The sequence below is a fragment of the Netta rufina genome, assembly GCF_964035555.1.
Source record: "Netta rufina genome assembly, chromosome: 1".
Classification (NCBI taxonomy): Eukaryota; Metazoa; Chordata; class Aves; order Anseriformes; family Anatidae; genus Netta; species Netta rufina.
In genome coordinates, this window is record NC_140123.1 from 182,583,861 (window position 1) to 182,610,154 (window position 26,294).

The 26,294-nt window shown below is 38.3% G+C and overlaps 1 protein-coding gene across 2 annotated transcripts in view; it reads left to right on the top strand.

Annotated features, from left to right (window-relative positions):
- CPED1 (cadherin like and PC-esterase domain containing 1) overlaps positions 1–15,993 on the top strand; it is a gene marked incomplete at its 5' end in the record, with an annotated part of 146,404 nt that extends 130,411 nt beyond the window's left edge. For both annotated transcript variants that reach the window (XM_084291203.1, XM_084291204.1), the window contains 5 exons: positions 6,394–6,614; positions 6,876–6,977; positions 7,187–7,274; positions 9,146–9,292; positions 13,198–15,993. In XM_084291203.1, the coding sequence (XP_084147329.1) occupies positions 6,394–6,614; positions 6,876–6,977; positions 7,187–7,274; positions 9,146–9,292; positions 13,198–13,425 (786 nt within the window). In that variant the 3' untranslated portion in view covers positions 13,426–15,993. The remainder of the gene's footprint in view (positions 1–6,393; positions 6,615–6,875; positions 6,978–7,186; positions 7,275–9,145; positions 9,293–13,197) is intronic.
- Between the last annotated feature and the right edge of the window lie 10,301 nt (positions 15,994–26,294).

Genomic DNA, 26,294 nt, shown 5'->3' on the forward strand with positions numbered 1-26,294 from the left:
TCCATTCAACCCACATAATTACCAAATCTTCATTTGTAAAGCAGAGAGACATATGTCAGTAACATCAATGGGTTAAATGACATCACGACTTCTATAAAAAATACTAACATGCCTCTGTGACTGACTTTGTTTCTTGAATACCCTTCATACACAGTTCAGACTCATGCAAGCTTTGATCAGGAATTTAACGTAAAGCAATTACTAAAGTTTGTGGTTCAGTAAGCTGAAGTCTCTGACTTTTGTCCTGAAAAAAATATATGCATTAGTTTCAAGAGTCTGACCTGCTAGGCTTTGCTTCTTATTGCAAATAATAAGGCATGATAAGATAGCAGAAGTGTCTGTGACTATGTCTTTTCTTTAAAAAGGAGGTGTTAATCTCTATGCTGCTGTCAAATTCCAACTATGACAACTGCAGGTTGTTTTCTTATGCTCCACTTGTAGTTGAAAAAAAAAAAAAAACATGCAAAAAGAAAAAAAAAATGTGTATGTTGCTCTTCAGCTCCAATGCATGGGAAAAGAAGAATACAATATATTTACCACTACTGTGATTGTCTCTGGTCTGGATGTGCATCAACTGATAAAATAATAAGGAGAGTGAATGCTAATGGTCTCTTTGTGGATGCAGCATGTGTGAGATCAACTGTATATACAATTATTCTTTTCTTCCCATGTTTCATAGAACAACAGTAGAATGCAGTGATGATATGTCTCTTACTCTTTAATTTATTTATGCATTTATTAATGTTTCCTAAAGATATTTATGATGTACAAACAGCACTTCTTTCCTATATTTCTTCATACAAAAACCTACCAAATCATGTTTCATAATTTTGTTTTCTAACTTCAAGCTGCTTTCACGTCTTATATTAAAATTGATTTGTACTTTAGAGCTTATCTCTAAAGTACATATTATTATCTCCTTTCTCTGTAACAGAAATTCATTTTCCCTGGCTATGACTTCAGATTGGTTTCACATCATTGCTAATTACTATTTTAATCTGTGTGCATATAAAACTATGCTTGAGCTAAGTTGTTTCTGTTTCGTAAAACCTAAGACCACCTGTAGTGAAACAATAACACTCAGTGGAGACATGAGAAAGGATACACATTCACAAAAACAGTTTGTAAGAAGCCTTATTTTTCTTTATGAAGTGTTAGCAAGACTAGTCAGTCATATGTTTACATTTCAGACACAGTAAACAGGAAAATTCTGAAGTGTTGAGTCTAAAGTGGTTCTGGCCAAGTAGATTTTCATTCAGTCCACTCTTGGTATCTGTAGCCCTTGTTCACTGTTTTAAACTCTTAGTAAGTAGTGAGATACAGGTTATGTTGTTCATAGGGAACTCCACATATATGCTCTAATTGAATGAAAGAAATAGGCAGGCATAATAAAAATATCTGTATTATATTGGCTCAACAAAATCCTCTGTAAGTGTGGTTAACAAGCTTTTGCTGTAAGATTTATGCAATTCTGTGAAAACATTAAGCTTTGATTTCTGTACAAGATCTTTATAAATAGGTAAAAGGAAAAGGGGTTCTAACAGGTAATTATTTATCCAATTAGCAACACATAGAAAGCTGCCCTCAGTAACAGGGAGGGATATGTATTTTGTTTATCATTGAGAAATATTGTTCAGTTTAGTCTTATAACAAAGTACCATTGAATCATGTGTAATTAAGAACAGGAAATATGAAAAGGTAATATTTGTTGAAGTACTTAAAATTCAGCTGTTAAAGCAAGAAGTTTAGCTTATTATTTCTTAATAATATTTTGGAGTTAAGTACTGTTTTGGACTTACAGGTGTTTGAATTTCCTAAGCATGGTTAATTTATAATGATAGGTCTGGTTAAGAAGTGGATTCCACTATGCTTACACAATCTCTTAAGGCCTGTAAGCTATAAGGGATTTATTTATTTATTTATTTTCACAAAAAAAAACATTTGCAACAGAAGACACTGAAAACATCTGTCTGTGTGAAAGTATTGTTCTCTGTCTGCTAAAATTATAGCCTTATGTATGCCTGATCCTTTAGTCATCCTGCAGACAAATCCCCCATTGACCTGAACAGTGCATGGCTGAGCCTTGTGCCAGACTGTTATGTAAATGAGTTACAGAACATTCTTCACACCTGAACCATTCTTTGGCTTATTATTGTCATGGAGCTAAATATCCACAGAGCCCTGATTCAAATAGTACATGGCATGCACAGTTACAGTAAGCTCATGCAACTGTAAAGAATCAACTGTTGCCATAACTACCACGCATTCAATTACATTTAATGATTATTCTAATTCATCAAAGCTCTTGGGTTATTTGAAAGACATAAGTTTTATTCCAGGGGCTATACACCACTGACTTTAGCCTCTGAGTTGTCCAAGCATTTGCTAATGATGAAGCGGATCTGCAAAGGGTGGATGCTTTGGAAGATGCTTTCTGATGGTCTGCATACCATGACAAAATGTGCTCTGTCAGTTCTGCACAAAGGCAGTTTGAAAAGTGGTTTTGCAGGTAGGATAACCTACGAATGTCACGTTCTTCCCCATGAGTTTTGTTTTAGGCAGAAGAAAAGGAGTATTTTTTTCCAGGATTTCCAGATGGTTGGAACAACTGTTAGAACCAGATTGTTGGATACAGAGAAGGTCTTAATGAATGGATGCTCAGTGTGCGCAGATTTGCTGATGATATGCTATGCATCCAGCAGCCTGGGATGCATTGGATTACAAGGACTGCACACCTATCTTTCCATATGAGATCTTTGCTGCATTTATTGGAGAGCATTCCCTTCAAAATCCCAGTACACACAGTCTCCAGGATGTGACTGCTGATATGTCCAGTGAAGATTACAGAGAGACTTCAGAGCTCTCTGTTAGGGCTAGAGGACAGGGACCATAGGTTTCACATACTGCAGTGATGGATTTAATTATATGTTTTTCAGCAAAACCATGATTTCACTTTGCAAGAAGCAGCTGGAGTTAGACTTGAATGATTCCAGTGACACTGTCCTGGTATGGCTCATACCTACTTGACCAGTCAAAGGTTACTTGAGTGAAAGCTAATATGGTTGTTATAATTGATTGACATATTTGAGGAAAATCTACACTTTTTATCTGTCTTTCTGTACAAGCATAGGTCTGCATTGACTAATTTCTCCCATCTCCTCTTACATCAAGTTTTAACTATTCTCTTAGCAGACCTATTTCTGAGTATTTAGGTTAATTTCCCCACAGTAACTCATATTCCTCATCAGTGTGATGTTGCCATCTCTCTCATTGCTGACATCCTGTTTAGCCACACCTTCTCCTAGGAATAAATATACATTCTCACATGGATGCTCACACACTCAGTAAGATTAGCTGTCTGATTGAATCCATTTCCTGACCTGCTTTACCTCCTCACAAGCTCACTTAAGAGTGAAAATTGAGACGTTTTAAGACTCAAAACTTGCTCTTTCAAGGGTAGGCTTAGTATATTTTCATGTGTCTCATGTTAATAATTTGAAGAAGTACATCAGGGTACTAACAGGACACAGTGCCCAGTTCTGACTTCTGACTAAAAGTCTGTTAAAACTGTCACTATGAGAACTTGCTTGTCTTCCTGGTACTGATTTTCAAAATGCCTACTCAAAGTGCCCTTCCTCCTGCAGAATTCACCAGCTGAGCACCCCAGAGCAAATTTGAAAATTCACTCATGGACCAACTGCTTGTATGTGTAGGTGTAGAATTTGAAAAGCTCTACAATGCTAAAATTTTAATAGAGTAAATGAAGAGTGTGTGAGGGCAAGTGTTTTGCTCTGTTTTTGACATCAGAAAAAAAAAAAAAAAAAAGAAAGAGTCTGATGAGTCATGATGAGTCATTCTCTGTCATTGATGGTCTGCAATGTTTGAGACTTTGAAAATATTTAGAATAACACTTGACACTATAAGAGATTATGGAGTGTAGAGTGTTGGCCTTGGCTGTATTTCTTCACTTTTTTTTTTTTTTTTTTTTTTTTGAGGGGGTGGAGTGGGGCAGGGAGGGGAGGAATTGTCTTGTTCTGCTATTTGAATTCAGGGGTAGATGAGATTAGATCAAATATAGCTAGAAGGAAAAATATCTATCAGCATCTTAGTCAGAGTACAATGAAGAGTAAGCAAAAAGATGCATTTATCAAATCAGTGTAATTTATAACTGAATGTGCTCCTTTGCAATTAGTGATTCCAAAATGGCATCATGGTAGATAGAATAGCAGAAGAGAAACAATCTAACATGTTCTACCAACTACAGTGTGTAGCCTGGTAGAGTTTGTTTGTCATTCTGCTAATGGTGTTCTATGTCTTTATAGAAATGTTCTCACCCACACGGCAAGTTAATGATAACCTTCTCTACTAATATCTGAGAACTACTCTTTAAGTAGATATACATCTATATACTACAGTGATAGACTCATAAAATGGAGATTAAAGAGACGTGGATATAGACAGATTGAAGAGATTAAGATGTTTTGCAAGTTAAAAGAATTCTTGTTTAAAACCTCAAGTTAGCCTACTTTAGAATTAGGTCATATCATAAGTGCAGACTGTCTTCCAAATTGTAAATAATGGTGTGCATGTTTGTGTTTGTCAGAGAGAGAAAGAGAGAGAGCATCTAACAGATCCTTACATTACCAAGGATCCTTGACTTCTGAGTCATGTTATGCTTGGTTTAAAGATGCTTCTTGTGGCACAATATGAAAAGAGTCGGAAATCCCCTTGCATGTGAGAGAAGTGTTTGTGCTGTCCAAGCACGAACAGCAGCTGTTTAAAAATGTGTGCTGTGAAGCAGCTTTGAGAGGTCTAGAACAGGAGGTTAAAGAGCCCCTGTGTGTTCAGTGCTTGTTTCAATGTATTTGCTACCACACATAATGATTCTCTGCTACCCACAATGGTCATGTCATTGCCATGTGCATTGTTGGCCTTGCCACCAGATCAGGGTTCATCTGAAATGGCTTCTATACTATGGGAACTTTCTTTGTTACACTGCTGTAGCTCATTTTTACTCACAATAGGCTCATAGTGGAAACTGGAGCCAGTCACTAAAACTGTGACATTCCTGAAGAGGCTAGATAGATAGAGATGTATTAGATGAGAGAAGTCCATGACGCTTTCACCACATAAATTCTCCAAGACAAGCTTTGCAAATATGTTCTTAAATATGTAATATTGTGTAGTCTAAATTTTATTTGCATAACCAAATAGTCAAGGTGGAAGTTGTAAAACATCAAAAAACAAATCAAGTTTAAAAAACAAATAAAAAAAAAAACAACGTACAGGATGATAACTAGTGCCCGAGGAGGTAGGATAAGAGGCATCCTGCTGCACAGAAAGCAGGGTTGTTACTGTGTCATGACTCTGTAGGGTTTCTGACTCCCCATTTTACATTTATGCTTCTCTGTGTGTACTTATGGCTGATGTGACTGTGGTATCAGGAGATTACACATACAGTTTCATCAAAGAACCACAATGAACCTGGGTTCTTTTTGCCTTTAGACATTTGTTTTTGCTTACACGTTCCTTTTCACCTTTGAACATTTGCCTTTGCTTACACATTCTTTTCAGCAGGAGGAAATGTTAGTCCTATCCACTAAAAATGGGGCAATTACATTAAAAAAAAAAAAAAAAAGCCTTACATTCTGTGGTCTCCACATACAGAGATGCTTGATTTGGCAGGGGATTCAACAGAACTTGTAGAAGCAACCCTAAATAAATCTGACTATTCAGTTGCAGACTGCTGACACATTGCTCAACCTGAAGTGTCTTCCAACTCTCTTCAGGACACAATGCTTCCTAATGGTCATGTCACACACACCCCAGGACTGTATTGAGATTCTTTGTCACCAGAGTAACTCCCTTTTTTATTCTCTCTGAAATGACAGAAAAAAACATCTCTTTACAAATAAGGCAGCAGCTGCATTCATTGATGTGTGTTACTTTGGTATAAATTTAAATGAATCACATTTATGGAAGACAGAAGTTTAGCAAGACATGCTGTGTAGGAGCAAACCACATGAAAAACTGGAGGAACTAGAGCAGGAAACTGCAAGCAGTCAAGAGAGGCACTATACTAGCAACTGGAAGCAAATATAACCTTAAGCTAAAGAAAATAGCAGTAACTCTGTAATTATAGCCATCTATAACTTACACTTTTTAAGACCGATTTTGTCTTTGAAAATCTTTTTGTTAATCAGATCACAAATATTTTGCTAAAGGAGAATTTTAGTACTGAGCTGTCATGCCTTTGGAACTGGCAGCTCGCAGAGAGATATCTTGACTGCTGTGAAAAGGTTTTAAAACCTCCAGCCTAGCTGAATTCTTTTCTTTCCTTTTGTTTTTTGGAGTGTACAACTTCTAAGTCATATATCTTTTTTCCATTTGAAGATTCTTTTTATAGGCGACTCAACTAACAGAGGGATGATGTACTATCTAATAGAAAGAGTGAATGAGACTCTTCAAGAATGGCAAAAGACTCATGATGTTAAATGTTATCATAATATCAATGAGGGGAAAACATTTATCAGTTACTCCTATTATCCCCAGTTTTGGATGACTGCAAAACAGAGACCAACATTTGAAAAAGCGCTAGAACAACTGCTACAGAGGTACTGTATGAACTCCATTGCTGGCTTGCTTGTGTTTTATTCTATTCACAAATGTGTTTAACAGATCTTGCAATTAAAGTAACCAAACAATTAAACACAACGTGTGCAGACCGTATTGTGTGGTTGAAAAATAGTAGAATATGACATCAGGCCTCTGATCAGCGTGCCAGATACAGTTCACTGAAATGCAATGCAATGCAGTTAAAATGTTTGCCATCTGTTTTAAGACAACATGTGTTGTTTTTTCTTTCTGGGTTTCAGATCACGTCCCCTAGAGAACACAGACCAGACGGTATTAATTGTAGGTGGCGTTCAGTGGCTTAATTCCAATCACCTGCAAATTATCCAAAAGGTGTTGAACAGGTAATGTTATGCGCTTAATGGTATTCCAAGTCAATTCTTGATAAGACAAATTATGGGAAATGACCAGAAATTTTAAATGCAAACATTTCATTTGTTTTCTCAGGGGTGTGCACTTAAATGACTTTGAAAGAAAAAAAAAGTCTTTTGATGTCTGTCTGTTAAGTAAAATGTGTGTCCTGATTTTTTCATTCATTTAATTTGCCAAACAGGGAAAATCTATCAAATATCCTGGTAATTATCAAATCTATAGGGATGGGATTTCACCTCCCAGTGGATGGAATACATTCTTTATCACAGGTAAGCTATATTTAGAGTGCATTTTCACAGAAGACTTGTCATTTCAGCAAACATTTTTTTCAGTATGGTCAAAAATGTTACCTCCTCTGCTGAGCAAGCTTTAAGTGAATCAAAGAAAGAATGTTTGCATTTGCTAGTATGGCTTGCTGGTGTGTATTCAAACCAATTAGCCTCATTTCATGGATTCCACTGCAATCTGAGTCATTTGAGACACTGTGCTCAGTCAGCTGTCCCAGGAACTAGAACAACCTCCATTATGTCTGCTGCCAAATTTGAGAAATTGAGTTAGGGCTAGGCAGATAGCTCTTTCTACCACGTCTAGCACAGACACTCCCCAAGCTTCTTCTATGATCATTGCCGGATCAGACTCAGTGTTCTAGCTCTCCATAAATGTCTTAACCAACTTACAAAGCAGCTGGAACACACCAGTGAATTTAGCCTGTTACTTGTATGTTAACTGGATGATATAGTGAATTCAAATCATGTCCAAGAACTCTAAGATTAGCAGATGGGCTCATTTCAATATCCTGTGTAACTCATTCAATTCAGCATTTTTATTTACAATTTGGTTGATAGGATAGAGAACTCATATAAAATGTGTAGAACAGACAAGTCTGGGAAGCACTGAAGGGTAGAAAGGAGTAATAGTGCCTACCAGCATTGCACAGTACTCTTTCTAAGCTTTCATAGTTTATGTCCAGCAGTCCTATCACACTGAGGACTGGCATTCACCTCTTCTTGCAGCAGTAACAGATTGCTTTATTCACTGTGTGATTTTTGCTATAGAAACTGCCTTACCAAATTTTGCCCATTCCCTCTTTCTAGCTTAGTACTATTTGCCAATAGTGTTTACACAAATTCCTCCTATTGATTTCAACCATTTTCTTAGTTTATACACATGACCAAGTTAGGGTACATTGGGGAAGTGGTTGGAATCAATAGGAGGAAAAACAGTCCTCCTATTATCCAGAAAATAAGCTCCTCCCATAGATTTCAGCGGAGTTCAGTCCTAGGAGGAAGTAGAACTTTGATCTCAGGTAGGTGAAGCAAGGATAGAAGAATATGAAAGGCATCTCTGGATTAGTTTTATCTGTTTCTCGTCCAGCAAATTCCATAAAACTCCAGAAAACAACTACAATATGCAACTCTCATTCTTTTCCTTTTCATATCTGCTGCCTTGACAAATTTATGGCTAACGTTTTTTTCCTATTTTTGGCCTTCCTGCAATATCTTGAGAAATAATCTCTTTTTCACTATGACTGTGTCTAAGACACCCATGGCCTTATATTCCTTTTTAAGGAATAGTCTTAGTGGCTTTGAAGCTGAATTTGTCCTTTATAGGAACAATTTAGCCATTTGTTACACAGACATCTTTATCATAGGACTTTTTTTTCTTTTTTTTCTTCTTTCTTTTTTTTTTTTTCTTGAATTATATTACTTATATTAGCTTATATTAGCTAAGTGTGTATTAGAAAGTTTTCAAGTAAGTGCATTTTAAACAGCATTGAAATATTCCCACTGAGGAAGCTGTGCAACTACTGAAAAATAATTACAATTACTGCTAATATGATTTTTAGTTTAGATCAGCTTGAAACCAACCTGATTTTTTGTGTAATTAGGGAAAAATTTGTGGATTTTCTTATGACATTTTCTCTTCTGCAAAACGTATTCTAAACAATTTCTGCAAAAATGTACAAAAGTCTTGGAGTAGTAGGTGTTTTTCAAGAGTGTGTTTGTAGTAATTCACATCTGGAATATAAAATGATTATCCTATTTAAAATTAAGTTTTGCTATTTATTTCAATGGGAGTATAAAATAACCTTTAAACAGTACTTTTGACAAAACATTGCAATATTTTATCTGGAACACAGGCAGAAGTGCAAAATTTGTGGAATGAAAACTTGGTTATCCTGGATACAGCAAAAAATTATGGCTATGAAGTTGTTGACACCTTTGTCATCACAATGGGACGCTACAAAGAATTTCTGCGGGGGAAGTGTGGCTGCCATTTCCATGAGGTAAGTTTTTGTATCTTTTTCAGGTATTTAAAAGAGATTTTAACTGCCAGGTGCTTAGAAGCAAAAAGATATGCAGGTAGGTTCACAATCGTGACTCAGATAATCCTGAACAAAAGCTGTGGAGGCAGCTATATGCATATGGTGGCATCTGTCCCTCACTGCCCAAGGACAGGCTAAGCTGGTGTAATGGCATCTCCTTGAAATAAAAACAATTTTTCCAAGACTTGGTTTTCCAAGACTTACTCTTGGCCAAACCTCTTCCTGGGACCTGGATGTGCACAGGGTTAGCATAGAATCTCTTCAGACCTTTATGGCTACAAACTTGGGCCATGACACCTGGAAAAAGGTAGAAGTACTAATTTTTGCCATGAAGAAATGTCAGTACAGCTATCATATATTTTCCTTAAAGTTCCACAAGATGCAAAGTTCTGATAATAAGGTTTCCTTCATCAGACAATCACAGTATATACTGAAAAACAAAATACACTGTGGCCAATTAAACCTAGTAGTTTAAACCAAACAAAACAAAATTCAGTGGAGATGAAACTAAATTCAAGCATATATTCCAGAGTGTCCTTGTGATTTCTGCCAGCCAAGCCCTAGCACAACAAGCCTGACCGTTTTCTTATAGCCTATGGATTAAATTTAATTATCTCAGCTGCAGCACACTTAAAACATAATAAAAACGTAATAAATGTATGGCTTTGATTTTTCTGGTTAAACATCCCAGACTGAGACAACAATGTCAGGGACAGAACAGTCCATGAGACAATAAATGCGTTCCCAAAAGAGAGAAACAGTCAGCTGCAACTGGCCATGATTAGGATCCCGTATGAGGCTGACTGGGGCAGAGCACAGGTCTTGGAGCATTTTCAGACCTGTTGGAGCTCATGTGCTGAATGTGAACCTCACAGCTGGTTTCTACCTCAGAATCCTCAGAAGCTCATATGTTTTTAGCCCACTGCTGGGGCCTCTGTCCTGCTCTGGGACCAAACATAATGGATGTGGTTAGTTAACTGATCCTTTAATCTTCTCTGAGCAATGCATTAAAAGGGTGAACATAGCTCAGTCCAAATGGAGCTAGGAAGTAGGGAAGCCACAGAGCAGATACCTCTGCAATGGATAAATAGTTTTGTGGCGTACATGGCTCCTTCCTTTTTGCCCAGACAGATTCCTTGACCCCCTTTGTGTCTAGGACCAAGATGTAGGTATACTTCATGGGTCATTGCTGATGCTTGCCATTTCCACAGAGCTTTTGAATAAAATGGAGAACTTCAAAGGAAAATATTTCAGATGCTTTGTAGGTGGAAAACAGCCTGGCATGATCAGTCATCAGCATTTTTCATGCATTCTTCCTTCATTTTTCATGAGCTCGTGCAGATTTGGCCTTGCTTTTCTGTCTGAGGATCTCAGCAGAGGGTATGTGTTTCTGGGGAAGATCAGGGAAGAATTTGGATCATGGCACTGTTGTTAATGAGGCTTGAGAGGCCAATGTGCTGAAAGAGGCATGGATGTGCCCAAGAGAACCCATCAGACACCAAAAAACAGACTTGATCCTTGACAAAAGCAAAAATAAAGTCCTTGAATGCTTTTGATACTTCATTAGTTTTAACAGTTTTGTCATCAGTTTATTTCTGAATCCTGGCAAATGGAGTTTCATCAGGTGCTGAAGCAGTTTCTGCTTGGAAAATGGCATTTTGCCTCGAGGATGGAGCCAAGAATGCTATGTAAAAGTCCAAAACTTTTCATGTTTTATGAAACCAGACGAGGTGGATTAAATATATTGCTTTGTACTTTCACTTTCTCTCTCTTTAAAAATAACTTCCTAAACTCCCAGAAGAGAGCACCCCTCTGTAAATGCCTTCTGAAGTAAAGCACAGCCATAAGGCAATGGAAGGCCATCCGTTCTGTGCAGATAATAAAACTTGAAATATATTTGTCAGATCTCATTTAGTTCTCACTAGGTGGTCAAATATTTCCTCTGTTTGCCCTGATAAATTATTTGGGTTCACACTGACACACTTCAGAGGGCCTTGAGTCACCCTGACAGCACAGAAATCTGCAGCTCTGTAGACCCTACAGTCTTTGCTCTGATTGCCAAAGGGTCTAGTCTAATGGGTGAGTTATACTGATCTGGGACAAAAAATCTTGCATAACTCTGGCACTTTCTGCCCAAACATAGTTCTGTGCGCACATGAAAACATGATTTCTTAATTACCTCATTCATCACAAATGCTTATGGAGAAGTAGGTTGGCCAGCAGTTATAAAGGTCTATTTTTTATTCAGATTTATTCCCTAATTTAATAGCAATGAAATCATGGGCACAACACAGAAACTAGCAACCTTGGTATTTCAGTATCTTAATCAGTGCCTGGCTGCTGGGTGAACATTAGATTGCATTCCTTGGAGATCATGCCTAACAGGAATGCAGTTTGGATGATTGGTTCAAGGTGGCATCACTTTGGAATAGCTGTAAGATCTAAGGCATTAATTTAGAAAAATGAACCTGCAGTAATTGCCTGAAAACAAATAACAGCTTAGCGGTATCAAATTGATCAGAGGATATATTAATTTTCTACATGGATAATTCTTGGTCTTTTTTTAGTTCAGCCAGCTCTGTCATGACCTTTCTGCCCAGTCTTTCGAGCCTTTGGACATGTTTTTCCTTCATTCACATTTAATTTTGTGTCGGTTGTTTCAATACATTTACTATGAACTTCACTACATATGAACATTGTTTCTCATTGTTCAATGACAGTAAAAAGACATCATCTTTTTACAAGTTAACATGCTCCTGCATAAATGTACACGTTAATAAATAAACTTTATTTTTTATTATTTTATTTTATTTTATTTTATTTTATTTTATTTTATTTTATTTTATTTTATTTTATTTTATTTTATTTTATTTTATTTTATTTTATTTTATTTTATTTATATTTGTGCCAAGAAAGTTTAGTGCCTGGCTCTTCTTTTGCTGTCTCTGTATTTCCCACTAACATGGTCAGGGTGTTCTGCCCTGTGTCTGTGCAAGGTTCTGAGCTCTCCGTCTCATGAAGTTGCTTCATTATTCATCAGTAAGAGCATATTCACTGAGACCAGGCCTTCAGCATCTCACAGGAGACCCTTTTAGCCACCAAACGTCTGAGGACGCTACCTTTCACTTTCTCACTAGTCCCACAGACATTAAATTATTCCACATGTATTGAACATGATAATCCCAGAGATTTATACATACTGGGGGTCCAAGAAGAAGTTACTGAACCACACTGTGGTTTTGTCAGTATGCTGCCCCAAAACATCCAAGCTGATATAGGGCCATTGAAATGCACTGGAATTCCCTTCTTGGAGAAATGAGTCATGGTCCACTTCTCAGCCCACCATGGAGCTACGCTGCTCTTGCATCAAAACCTGAGAGCAAGAACATACTAGAAGGGATTGCAGATGAGAAATAGCATAGGTTCCTCAATTTCTTGGGATCAGAGTATGTCTACATTTATACCTTTCTGTAAGTCAGGGCTGTCCCGAGTTTATTTTTTTTCCATGGTAGATGTACAGGCAAGCTGTGAAGTATGAATTTGGTAGTTAAGATCAAATTGTCCCTAATGAAGAGAACACAGAGCCTAATAACACTGGAGACATTACAGAATCAGCCAAGTGAGTGTACTGGGGCTATACATTTAGATTTCAAGGCTTAACTGAGTAGGATCTTGCACAGTAAACAGCATGTAATCTAACAATTTGGCTCACTAAAACAGTGTTTGTAAGCAACTTGCAGCTCAAGGTAAGAGTATCAGGACCTGCTTTGTGGAGAGCTGTCTCAACATTTGTGTCGACACAGCTGTGTACATGTATTCTGCTAGGTGCATGCAGAAAGCATTCACATATGTCACTTCTTTTGCAGGTGGTGAAATCCAATCCCTCTGAAGAAAGTCCACACATAACAATGACGTTATCAAGGCACTATACGCTGGGGAAATATTTCAGCAGTCAAAGCAAGCTATCACAACTGCAGGACTATTCAACAAATTCTCAGTCCCCATATCACGTCCGAGGTCCAATAAACCAAGTTTATTCTGAAATCCTTCTGAGCAGGCTCTGTGCAAGTAAGAGGGAGCTTGTCAGTACATAGCCTCTCCTGGATGTCACACTGGGACTAGAGATGTGCCGCCACCTGAGCGACAATCGAAAGACCATAGTGAATTTATGACGTGCTTCCTCTGTTGACTGCACATGTACCTACAGAGTTGGAGAAGTGATATTTTTCCTAAATCTTTATGAAATGGAGATATGCCCTGGCAGTTTTATGGTTTCAGAATAGAAGATGAAAAGATGCAAAGAGAGAGAAGAGGGGCAGTTACTTGAACTGTTGCCAAAAGCTAGAACAGCTGTAGCTCAAGCAACTGTTTATTAATGATAGTAAAGAGAGAGAAATGTATACACTTGAATGATTTGGAAAGGACTGCTTTAGCTCTTCAACAGTATCTATTTTTCTATTTATAGAGACACTGTAATATTTGAATGTATTTAGAAACTGGTTACATTCCGTTTTAAAGATTTTTATTGTACATGGATTGGTTCCCCTTCAATATCAAATCTTTTCTATTTAGGCACTTGGTGTTTAGATTTGAAAATGTCTATTGATGTTTTACATTAGAACTCTAGTGTTTTTCCTGAAAACACGCCCCTTCTTTGTATCATAGATGGAACAGATGTCTACTCTATTTTCTGCATGTTCTAAAGCTAATACAGAAATAGATTACTTAGACTTGAGACTGGTTGTAACTGTCTCAATGTAGCATGTAAATATAGTGAATATGATGACATAAATTTATTTAAAGTCCCAGTTTAGGAGAGTGGCCATGTGAAGGAAGACTGCTTAGATATGTGCTTCAGTAACTGCCCTGGTCCTTAAGCCAAGGAAGTGTGGTCCTTGCGTGGAAGTGCCCTTTCTTTTATGATTTTTTTAAGAATTGCTGATGTGTGAAGCCAGTACCACAAACAGGAGAAAAGTCCCGTTTGCAAGCACACATAAGAACTTCAAGATCTCTTTTATTGCTTGTTTGTTTGTTTGTCTGTTTTTAATCTATCACAAGCAGTATGTGATGTCCTGAGGGCAGAATATACTGCCTGCAACTCTTGCTTGGTGGGGGCTAAACCTTCTCTGGACTCCAGTTTCATGCTGTAGACCATCTACATCACCCATTTTTGCAGACCTGCTCTGAATGAAAGCCAAGGGAGAGAGTTTATCATCATAGGAAGAATCTGTCTGCAACATTGGCAGCAAATTCACAGATGTGGTACCCTGATGGAAAACCAAATGTGGTCCAATCTTAGCAGCTGGGTGATGTGTTAATGGGGACAGAGAACAAAGCCCCTTGAAGCTATTCACTCTATAAATGGCCTAAGACAACACAGTATTATTTTTGTATGATTAAAATGCACCAAGAACACTTGAAATCTAAATAATACTAATACTAATACTACTATTAATAATAAAAGAGCATTTCAAAAGTATAAATCCAGTTATGGATAGTCATGGAGCTGGCAATCAAGGCACTACTCACACCATGCACTAGAGAGGGGACTCAGAACCAGGTAAGTATGAGTCTAATGAAGGGTCCACTGAACTCTGTGACTTTCTTCCCCCTCAAAATTTTATATATAAACCTTCACTTGCTTCCACTGTCTTTGGGAAAGGAAGCCACAAGCAATGTCAGTGAAGATAAATTATAGCGCAGAACTAACCACCATCCTATTGGCCTTGGTAGTACACAGAAAGGCTGCCCTATATAGAAGTAGGACTAGAAATTCACGACACCACATTTAAGATATACCAAAGATCCATAAAATCAACACAGTCCGTATCTCCAGGTAATAATGCAGTATTGTGAATTCTTGCTACTTTAGATAAGGTAGCTGAAGACAGCAGTTTGGAGCCCAACTTCCCTAAATGGTCAGAGGATCCTCAGAAAGAGGATCTGGCCTACCTAATTTAGGAGACTTCCCACTATATTAACAAAGCTCCTAATTTAGGCAATAACCTTACATTTGGTGTGACAATGTGAATACGTATGTGTTTCTCTATAATATGCTGCTGCTGTGCTTACAGTAAATGTCCCTGAATTTCTACATAAATTTTCCCTGACATGGAGCTTTACATGAAAAGAAGGGTCAGGAACTGTGCATAAATACTGAAAATGTCAGCATTTGTTTTTGAGCAATGTGATAATCTAAGGAATATAATTGTATGAAAATTAAATAATATATAAACTTGGGTCTGGAACTCCAAGTCATCACAACCTTAAATTTGATTTCATATCATGCCATTAATATCACTAGATGCAAAACACAGCCAGAAGTCATTGGCACTGAGATGATCAACGATAGGAGTATTACACTTCTACTTCTGTTAAGATTTTCTTTGCTCATTTAAATCCACATGCTGTTGCTGTTATTTTTATGCACACAAATGTTTTTAAGGCATGAACTGAGTTTGTATGTTTTGTTAGTTGTTTGCTAATCAAACCCAATTGCTGAAGCATCAGCTATAATGATGAAAAGAGCTGACTTTGTTATACTGTAGCTGATACTGGTGAATGTACAATTCATCACTTCCAGTTTCACCACAAAATGGTTTACATGTGCTGTACACCCAGATGTCTTAATGTTTTCCAAATCTTAATATTTTTTCAAATGTAGAAAGTTGAAATTTTTCTGTATGTTTGCTTTTTTTACCTATCTGTGTATGTATCTACATGTGTACAAAGGTATTGATACAATTTGTAAACAGATCCTTATTTAAATGAGTTCTTTGAATTATTTTTTTCCATCACTATATATGATCCATATAATCTTATGAATAAATGAAAAGAATGGAGACTAAAACAGGTGAAAACACACATTTTTCACTATTTCACTATAAAATACGTCTGTCATCTATAGGTACATAAAAGAAGAAAATTGAGATTGATATGGAAGTACTGCTTGCTTATACGCATCAACATTTACAGATTAAGACAATAAAATAATTACTATGTCTGAATTCCAGTGAGAGTACCTTTTACTGCAGAATTATCATGTCTGCTATGACATTTTGTCTGAATAAGCATCAGAGTGCTCCTACTATATAAGACTGACTCATAATATAGTTGATTTTTTTTTCTCCCATATATTTACCTTAGTCACATTATGCACCATTAAAGTAGCAAAGGACTTGATTGTTAAGGTGAGTTTTCCTCCTCCTGGTACAGACATGAATGGCCCTATAATTGGTGAAAGGATTGACATAATCGGGCTGGGGAACAAGTACACTGAGAAGTGGTGTTTCCTGCTCAATTTCTGCCCAGCAGCATGTGGAATTTAGAGTGGAACCAATGTATACTTTAAACTACAGGTAGGGTGACTGAAACTGTGCTGTGAAAAATAAATACCCTGAAATACAGAGCTGTAATCCCAGCTATTACTTCATCCCTTTAACTTTAGCTGAATCTGCAGAATGATGTATCACTGTCCAATGAGTTACTCACTGTCTTTCATATAACTCCAAAAACTTTGCACAATTATCTGGGTTTTAGCCTTGTAGTGTAGACAGCCACCATGATCAAGTCCATCCCAACGAATATCTTTGGAATTATTGTCTGTAATTAAAAAAGATTTTCCTATTTTTAGGGAAATACCCTGGCAAGTCAGCTCTGTCATTGGAGATGCTGTATTTCAACTAGCTTTATTTGACAAGGAGCTGAAAGAATGATCTACAAATACTATTTTTACACTTAGTATTCATTTGAAAACGTTATTCTTTAGAATAATATTTTTTTCACAACACTAAATATAGGCTTTCTACCTTATTTTTCTCTTCTGTGATATATTAAAAGGACATCAAAGTCAATTTATTTACTTAGTGGGTGGGATAGCAGGGCATCCGATTACCTCGAGGTTGAAATAACCACTAATAGTTATGCTTCTGTTGCTATGCTGAGCCAAAGAGAATGCTTTGAAGAAGCAGATATGTATGATATTAAGTTGACTGCAGTCCAGGGATCTTTCAGATTACTTTTTTAGAGTAAAGCAATTTTTTTAGAGGTGCAGTGAGCTATTTGGCATAGAGTCAAGCTTCTAAACAAGCCCCTGTAGTCTCAGACAAAAAATATAGGTTGCCTGCTAGCTTTGCATCTGGCTTGTTTTACCTCACTAGTATGACTGCAAGTACCTGCTCTACTTCACACTGAACTTTCTTTCAGATGACCAGAGAAGTTTCTCTTTCACCTTAGGAATCTCAGATTTGGGAAATTTGAGAAATGATTATTGCATATACAGGGTGCATCTTCAATATATCAATGTTATTACCTTAATCTTTTTGTCGATTCCAACAGCAAAAGATCACAGAATCACAGAATCACCGAATTTCTAGGTTGGAAGAGACCTCAAGATCATCGAGTCCAACCTCTGACCTAACGCTAACAGTCCCCACTAAACCATATCCCTAAGCTCTACATCTAAACGTCTTTTAAAGACTTCCAGGGATGGTGACTCCACCACTTCCCTGGGCAGCCTGTTCCTGAGTGCATCTGGCTGAAGCACGCCTGTCCTCTAGGACAGTGATTTTCCCTGTTGAAAAAACAGTTGTGTTATGGTAAGTACTTAGTTAGGGTGCACTAGCACTTAGCTCTTTACAGAGCTTGCCTTTATCAAGTCATATTCCACTGCCATCTTAACCTGTGGAAGGACAGGTCTTCAAGACACCAGAACAGATGATTTATGATGCAGGCACACCTATGTATTGGTGCTGATAGTAATCCTGTAGTATTTACAGGTACCTTCACACCACCCACTGAGCATAAAAGCCCTGACTACACAGTGCAATGAGACTCTACATTTTAACCTTACTTGTATGTGGTTCAGTGGTAGTAAAGGTGATGTTACATGTGTCAGTCTGGGTCAGTACCTAGAGCAAAGCGTCCTAGAAAAGTGCTCAAATCATTAACTTGGATGGTCAGGATGACCCCACAGGGTCACAAAAGGGCCTCCTGAAGCATCAGTTGCTATTGCAAAGGACTTGTCCCTTTTCTAGGTTCGTCCATCTGGCTGCTTGGCTGGTTCCCAGCCAGCTGTGGGCAGCCTTTCCTGCAATTCCTCAACTATGTTCAACAGCCTTGGCAAGGTACACCATGTTAAATAGCCCTGGACTGAAGATAAAGTGTATGTTTAAATGAAATTTGACCTGAGGTCTTTGTGAAATGCAGCACCTGTGCAGCTTCTCCTTGATTTCCTCTGGAGGTGAGCTGCTCTAAAAAGCAACCGAATTCCATCCCCTTCATCTCAATCTCAGACAACAGTGTCTTTTCTCAGCTTTTGGCAACAATTTTTCCTGTTGCTTTTCTGCATGAAGAATGGGAAGAATCTTCTCTGCGCACTCCTGCCTAACAGCGTGAGATGAGCTACATTTGCACACAGTCACTGTGGTAGGCATTTCCCTCATGCTTCATTACGGGGACAAAACACCCATGGCAGATGGTGTTTTCAACATTGTGGTTTTCCACTCTGTTTTGAGCAGTGATGGGCAATGCAGTTAAAGCAGCCAGTGCCTCAGTGCTTCTCTCAGGATATTAAGGAGACACGAGGTGAGGACGAGACTGGAGAACTAAAAACTTTGAGTGAGGAGCCCAAATACCTCAGATGCCCTCTGGCAAAGCCAGGGCAGTTAGGAAGTGCACACTACAGGTCAAGTGGATGAAATTAAAGTCTTCAGGAGCCCCTTAAAGTCACTAACTTCTGTGGGATATTGCCTGAATTTGAAGACCAGATCTGTGTTTGGCAGTTTCTCACTTGACATATTCTGAAAATGTCTTTTATCTTTTCTTTTGTACTTACCATTATCAACTTCCATATTTCCTTTATGATTCACTGGGATTAAGAAGCTTAGAGTAATATTTCTTCTCTGCCTGATAATGACTGTACAACCTCCCCAGATAACAGCCACACTGTTTTATAGTCACTAGATCAGTTTTATTATTTCTGCCAGGCTTCTTTCCTTTACTTCCATATGCCAGCTCCAAAGACTCTATATACTTACAGATAATCATCTATGGCTTTATTTATAAGGTTTTTAGTGCCTCAAATATATTTGAAGAAACCTGCTGATCCTTATTTATCCTAATAGGATGGAAAACGCTTTAAAGCCTGAAAACCTGACCTTGCAAGTCATTAGGCAATGCACCACCCAGCATGATCTAGCCCCAAACTGACTTCCTTTAAAAATAAAGAATCAGAGTCACATCGTCATATATAACATGATGTTGTCTCCTTCTGAAGTTTTTAGTGGAGTGATTACAATTTGAACGTAATTTGTATGGTCTGATATGCTTTTATATATATATATAAAAAAAACAGGGCCTTTGATGAGCTCTCTTTACAGCAAATGGTATCTATTAGCTACTGTAAAATTCTATTTCAACATCCTTTGTGCACTGTGCCTTTCCTAGCTATTATAAAATATGTACATACAAGGGGATTTACTGCTGATATTAAAAGGTTAAATCATAACAGGTCTTACTGCTCCACCCAATATTGGCTCCAGAATTCTGTATTGCATCATGTCTCTGTAGTAACAAGGAGATAGGACTGAGTGATCCCATGCTGCTGCCTGTCTGTGTGGTTCTTCAGTCTACAGAACAGCTCAGGACTGAAGCCCTGGAGGAGCTTTAAAAATAGCACACCTGCAGGTATAAGAGCAAAGCCTGAATATGTACTCAAAACATGTTGACCCTCGAAACAGGTTCAGCTTGGAAGTCGATGATAACAACTTGAACAAATTATCCATCTATTTTCAGGCACCAGAACCCAGATTCCTCCCACTTGACTACAGATATTTAACTGAGGCATTTTAATTATGAATGTGCTCATACTTTGTACTCATCACAGAAAGACCAAGACTTGAATTATTCTCTAGCAGTATCTATTACTTCTACAGTATTGTTTATTGTACAGAGAGCCAAAAGCAACACTTAGAAACCTGTGATGGAGACCTAAAGTTCTGAGAAATAAATGTAAGCTCAGCAGAGGAGTGGGCATGGGATTCGTTGAGCAGGTAGATGAAGTTTTCACATTCCCACTCAGCTCGTTCAGATCCAGAACTTGGTCACAAGCCCACCACAACCACCAGCAGGACATGCTGATACATTTTCAACATCTGCTCCTGCAGCTGGTCGATCATTTAACTGTGCACTGTATCAGGAGGAAACCAGCCCTGCAGGTAACCCAGAACATTCAATGGTAATATGGGATATGCAAGGTCAAGACTTTTCTTTTTCAAAAATGAAGAACAAATCTCTGTCTATGGCTATATAGGAGTACGTGATGGATGTCTTTCTTTCTGTGAGACAAGCCAAGCTGGCAGGTGCTTAACTCAAAAAAAAACAAAAACACACAAAAAATATTTTTCAGTTTTAGACACCAGATCAGAGATAAGTACCTGGCTTGTATCTGAGAGCCCCATCTTCCAACATTTATTCCTGTCCTGGAAGTCTATGGAGAGCCTAAATAATTTAGAGGCTGCTGACTTTACTGTGCCATAAAAACATCTAACAGGTGTTAGAAGCTTGAACCAAACAACTTGGTCATGTATCCTATTTGATTCCATGAAAAGTTCACTGCTCTGTGCATTTCTTCCATGTCTTACACACAGCATTACACCCCAGACATCACTGGCTGTTACTCTGTGGATATAGCTGTTCATGTAAGTGCTCTCTAACCAGGCTCACTCAGAACAATGTAAGCTAGAATTGAGCTCTACAAATTAAAGTGTGTAAACTAACCTGAGTAATTTCAGATGATTTGGGCTGAGAAACTATTAGATAGCAGCTATGCCAGTAGGTGAATAGAAGTGTCCCTAAGAGCACAAAGGGGAAAGGTATGGGATGAGCTGGAGGCACAATGGAGCTGTCAATCTCTCAGGTTAGCTGCAGACAGAAACAGCATCTTGTCCCAATAAAGTCCTGTTCATGATCTTGTCCTGCAGCTCCTGGGATTAGAATGTCTGGCTTCAAAGCAATATCCTTAAATTAATATGAATAAATACCTGCTACAAATACAAGACCATAAATGAGACAAAAAGGGTCAAAATCAGGAACTTCTGAATGTTCTGTAACTATATCTAGCTGTGCCTAGGGAGTCCCGAGGGACTATAATTAACCTATAAAACAAGTTAACACCTGCTTCACTTTTCTTAATTAAGATTCAGCAGAGATGTAAGTCATTTTAATGAGTGATCTGTGGCTCCGCAGGAGCCAGTCTGGAGCAGAGGCTGTCTCAACAAGGCAGCACAGCTTGTGCAAGGCAGTCACCACGACGCCAATAGGGTACACTGTCCTTGGTTCCGCTCCTCCCTGGGCATCCAGGTTTCCTGAGGGGCAGAATATCAAGCATTTAGTCACTATTTGTCCCCCAGGTTCACAGTTGTTTTTAGTTTGGGCTGATATCCTCTAGAAAAAGTTGTATTTTGGCTGTAGAACAGTGAATTCAACAATAATAGTGCTTGCCTAGGCCTCGCTCACAGGCACAGCCTGGGCAGGGGCATTGACAGGGGCATGTAAAACTTGATCTGCAAGGGACGAATAGCTCCTGTTCCTCTGAGCACACACTGATTCCATTGCCTTCTGGTTCTGTTCAGGTGCGCTGACCTGTTTATAAGGTACCAGCACCCAAATAACAGAACCACCATCGTAACACTGAAGAGTATGGTCCTATACCTGATGGGAGATAGTAAGACAGCACATTCTGGTGTTGCAGAAGGACAGTGACTGAGACTGTATGCCAAACAAGGATGGCACTTACGTATGCAGAAAGACCATTTTTATTTTATTTTATTTTTTTTGAGGAGGTGCTCCCCACTGCAGTTTTGCTTCGATTCCTTCCATTTTGGGACAGAAGACTTGCTCTTCCCACCATAACCAGGTCTCTGCCACCTTCTGGAACTTGGGGAAGCTGGGATGGTCCTGCCCCTTTCCTCCATCCTTGCCACACATTTTCTGGGATGTGTAAGTGAAAAAGCTTGCTGGCTATTTGTTGCTTGATTCTAGGAAACCAAAATGATGTTGTTGCCTCAACTGGGCAAAGGCTTTCTATGCAGAGCATAGAAGATCTGGGTAAAGAGAACTGAAGGAGAGAAAAATCCTGCGGCACATTTAAGGTTAACAGTAATTCAGCCACAGACAAGTCACTGGCTATTGTCCAAGTGGCATGTCACTTGAATACAAGCTGAAAGAAAAGCCAAGGCTTGATTTACAAGGGCTCTTGTAAAAATGTTATGACAAAACATGGGTACAATTTTGCCTGTTTATGCTTCAGAACCTTTCACCAAACAGTATAGGTGGACCTAGCCTTATTTTTTCCACTTTCACACCATGGCGTATTTGTAGGCCTTTGCTCACTGTGAGGAATGTTTTAACAATTCGTGTCCATAAAGAACAATTCTGTTTGAAATGTTTGAACCCTGTCTGCCTCTGGGCCCCACTTGTCAAAAAAGAGGACATTTACAGAAGAATTGTCGTAAGCGGGAACAAGACGAGAAAATGTTTAAAGAAGAATAGGGGTGTCAGGGGCTATATCTTCTGGGGACTTCAACATCAACAGAGCCCTTGATAAAACTATTAATTGGTCCCCATAAAGAAGAAGTACTATTTTTAGTAGATACAGGAGCTGAAAGATCGACTATTCAAAAGCTCCCAGAGGGAATAAAAGAAGGGAAGAGTTATACGTCTGTAATAGGGGCAAGAGGGGAGCCCTTTAAGGTTCCTGTTTTAAAAGATGTGGAAATAGAAACTGATCAAAAGATTTGTCTTAATGATTTACTTTTGCTTCCTGAAGCGGGGTACAATTTACTAGGAAGGGATTTGATTTTAAAATTGAACTTAAGCATTCAGAGTCAAGGGGATAAATTGCAAATCAAATTATACACTTTAACCCAAAAAGATGAAGAAGTAATTAACCCTTTAGTGTGGTATAAGGAGGGAGAAATTGGAAAAATGGAAATGGACCCCATAAATGTTCAGATAATGGATCCACATCGTCCTATTCGAATTAAACAATATCCTATACCAATGGAGGGTCGAAGGGGATTAAAACCTATAGTTGATAGACTTTTGGAGGAAGGGACTTTAGAACCATGTATGTCACCTCATAATACACCCATCCTCCCTGTGAAGAAATCGGATGGGTCATACAGACTGGTACAGGATCTGAGAGCTGTAAATCAGCGAACAATCACTAAATTCCCTGTGGTAGCAAATCCTTACACCCTGCTGAGTCATGTCTCTCCCAAATATACTTGGTATAGTGTAATAGATCTGAAAGATGCTTTTTGGACCTGTCCTTTAGATGAAAATTCCAGGGATTACTTTGCTTTCGAGTGGGAAGACCCGGAGACAGGACGAAAACAACAATTAAGGTGGACTGTGCTACCACAAGGGTTTACTGAGTCACCGAATCTATTTGGACAAACTTTGGAAAAAGTTCTACAAGATTTTACATTACCTGGGGAGGTAAAGTTATTGCAATATGTGGATGATTTGTTAATAGCTGGAGAGACTGAAGAAGGAACCCGAAAAGCCACTATTAATTTGTTAAATTTTCTGGGGGAAAAGGGATTAAAAGTGTCCCGATCAAAGTTACAATTTGTGGAACAGGAGGTAAAATACTTAGGACACTGGTTAAGCAGGGGAGAAAAGAAATTGGATCCTGACAGGGTATCTGGGATCCTCTCCTTAAGACCCCCACAAACTAAAAAGGAAATTCGGCAAGTATTGGGATTATTAGGATATTGTAGACCGTGGCTTGAAGGCTACAGTGAAAAAGTTAAATTTTTATATGAAAAACTAATTGATAATCGATTCAAGTGGTCCACAGAAGATGATCAAAAATTTGAAGAAATAAAAAAAGCATTAATACAAGCACCTGTGTTAAGTCTCCCAGATCTAGAGAAACCCTTTTATCTCTTTGTGAACACATCAAACCAGACAGCCTATGGAGTCCTTACTCAAGATTGGGCAGGAATTAAAAAACCCGTGGGGTATTGTTCCAAATTACTTGATCCAGTAAGTAGGGGGTGGCCTGCTTGTCTTCAAGCCTTGGTTGCTACAGCATTATTGATAGAAGAAGTGAGAAAGATTACTTTTAGTGCTCCCTTAAAAGTGTATACTCCACACAATGTCAGAAGTGTCTTACAACAGAGAGCGGAGAAATGGTTAACGGACAGCCGGATCCTAAAGTATGAAGCTATACTAATTGACTCCCCTGATTTAGAACTGAAGGTAACCTCTGCTCAGAGCCCAGCACAATTTTTATTTGGAAAACCCTCAGAGGAACTACAACATAATTGTTTGGAGGTAATCGAGACCCAGACTAAAGTGAGACCCGATTTGAGAGATACTGAATTAGAAAAGGGAGAGATACTATTCATAGATGGTTCCTCTCGAGTAGTAGAGGGAAAAAGAAAAACAGGGTATGCCATAATTAATAAACACCTGGAATCTGTGGAATCAGGCCCCCTGAGTCCATCATGGTCAGCTCAGGCTTGTGAGCTGTATGCCCTATACAGGGCCCTGGAACTATTAAAGGGAAAAAGTGGAACTATATATACAGATTCTAAATATGCATATGGAGTGGTTCACACCTTTGGAAAATTTGGGAGGAAAGAGGTTTAATTAATACTCAAGGGAAGAATCTTATACATCAAGAATTAATAAGGAAAATTTTAAAAGCTTTAAGGGAACCTAAAGAAATAGCAGTAGTACATGTAAGAGGGCATCAGAAAGGATTGGAATACCACACTAGGGGAAATAATCTAGCAGATAAAGAAGCTCAGGAAGCAGCTTTAAGAATTCAGGCTGCTAAAATTAATATAGTACAGGAAGAAGTAAGACAAGAAGAAGAAAAACAACAAGAAGAAAAGAAGTTTACTCCTGAAGAACAAACAAAACTGGAGAAAATAGGTGCTAAATTAGAACAAGGAAAATGGACATTGCCAGATGGACGAGAAATGTTACCAAAAGCTTATGCAAGACAAATATTGGAACGTTTGCATACCCAAACACACTGGGGTACAAGAGCATTAAGTAATCACTTACTTAAACAATTTGGTTGTATAGGGGTTTTTGAAATAGCAAAGCAAATCACACAAGGTTGTTTAACTTGCCAGAAAATAAATAAGAAAATATTTCGACAGGCAGCAGCGGGAGGAAGAAAAACAGCATATCGGCCTTTTGAGAGAGTACAAGTTGATTTTACTGAATTGCCTAAAGTAGGGAGAATCAAGTATTTATTGGTAATTGTTGATCATTTAACACAATGGGTGGAAGCTTATCCTGTGGCACGAGCTACGGCACAAACGGTGACAAAAATTTTATTGGAACACCTGATACCTAGATATGGGATAATCCAGTACATTGATTCTGACCAAGGCACACACTTTACTTCTAAAATAATAAAATTATTATGTCAATCATTAGGTATTCAGTGGGAATATCATACTCCATGGCACCCACAAAGCTCAGGGAAAGTAGAGAGAATGAATCAAACAATAAAACAGCAATTGGCTAAATTGATGATTGAGACACAACTGCCCTGGACTCGATGTTTACCATTGGCACTTTTAAACATAAGAACTAAATCACACAGTGAGACTGGATTATCACCATATGAAATGTTATACGGTATGCCTTACTCACAGGGAATGCCCCTGGGGGATAATGTAGTTGAGGATCGAAGTATCCAGAAATATATAATTACTATTGGGAAGAGGTTGCAAGAACTAAGAGAAATTGGAGTACTGGTTCAGACACCACCTTTAGGGTTTGCCATCCATCAAATACAACCAGGGGATAAGGTCTTAATAAAAACTTGGAAAGAAGAATCCTTACAACCCCGGTGGGAGGGACCGTATCTTGTTTTACTTACCACTGAAACAGCTGTGAGAACAGCAGAAAGGGGTTGGACCCATGCATC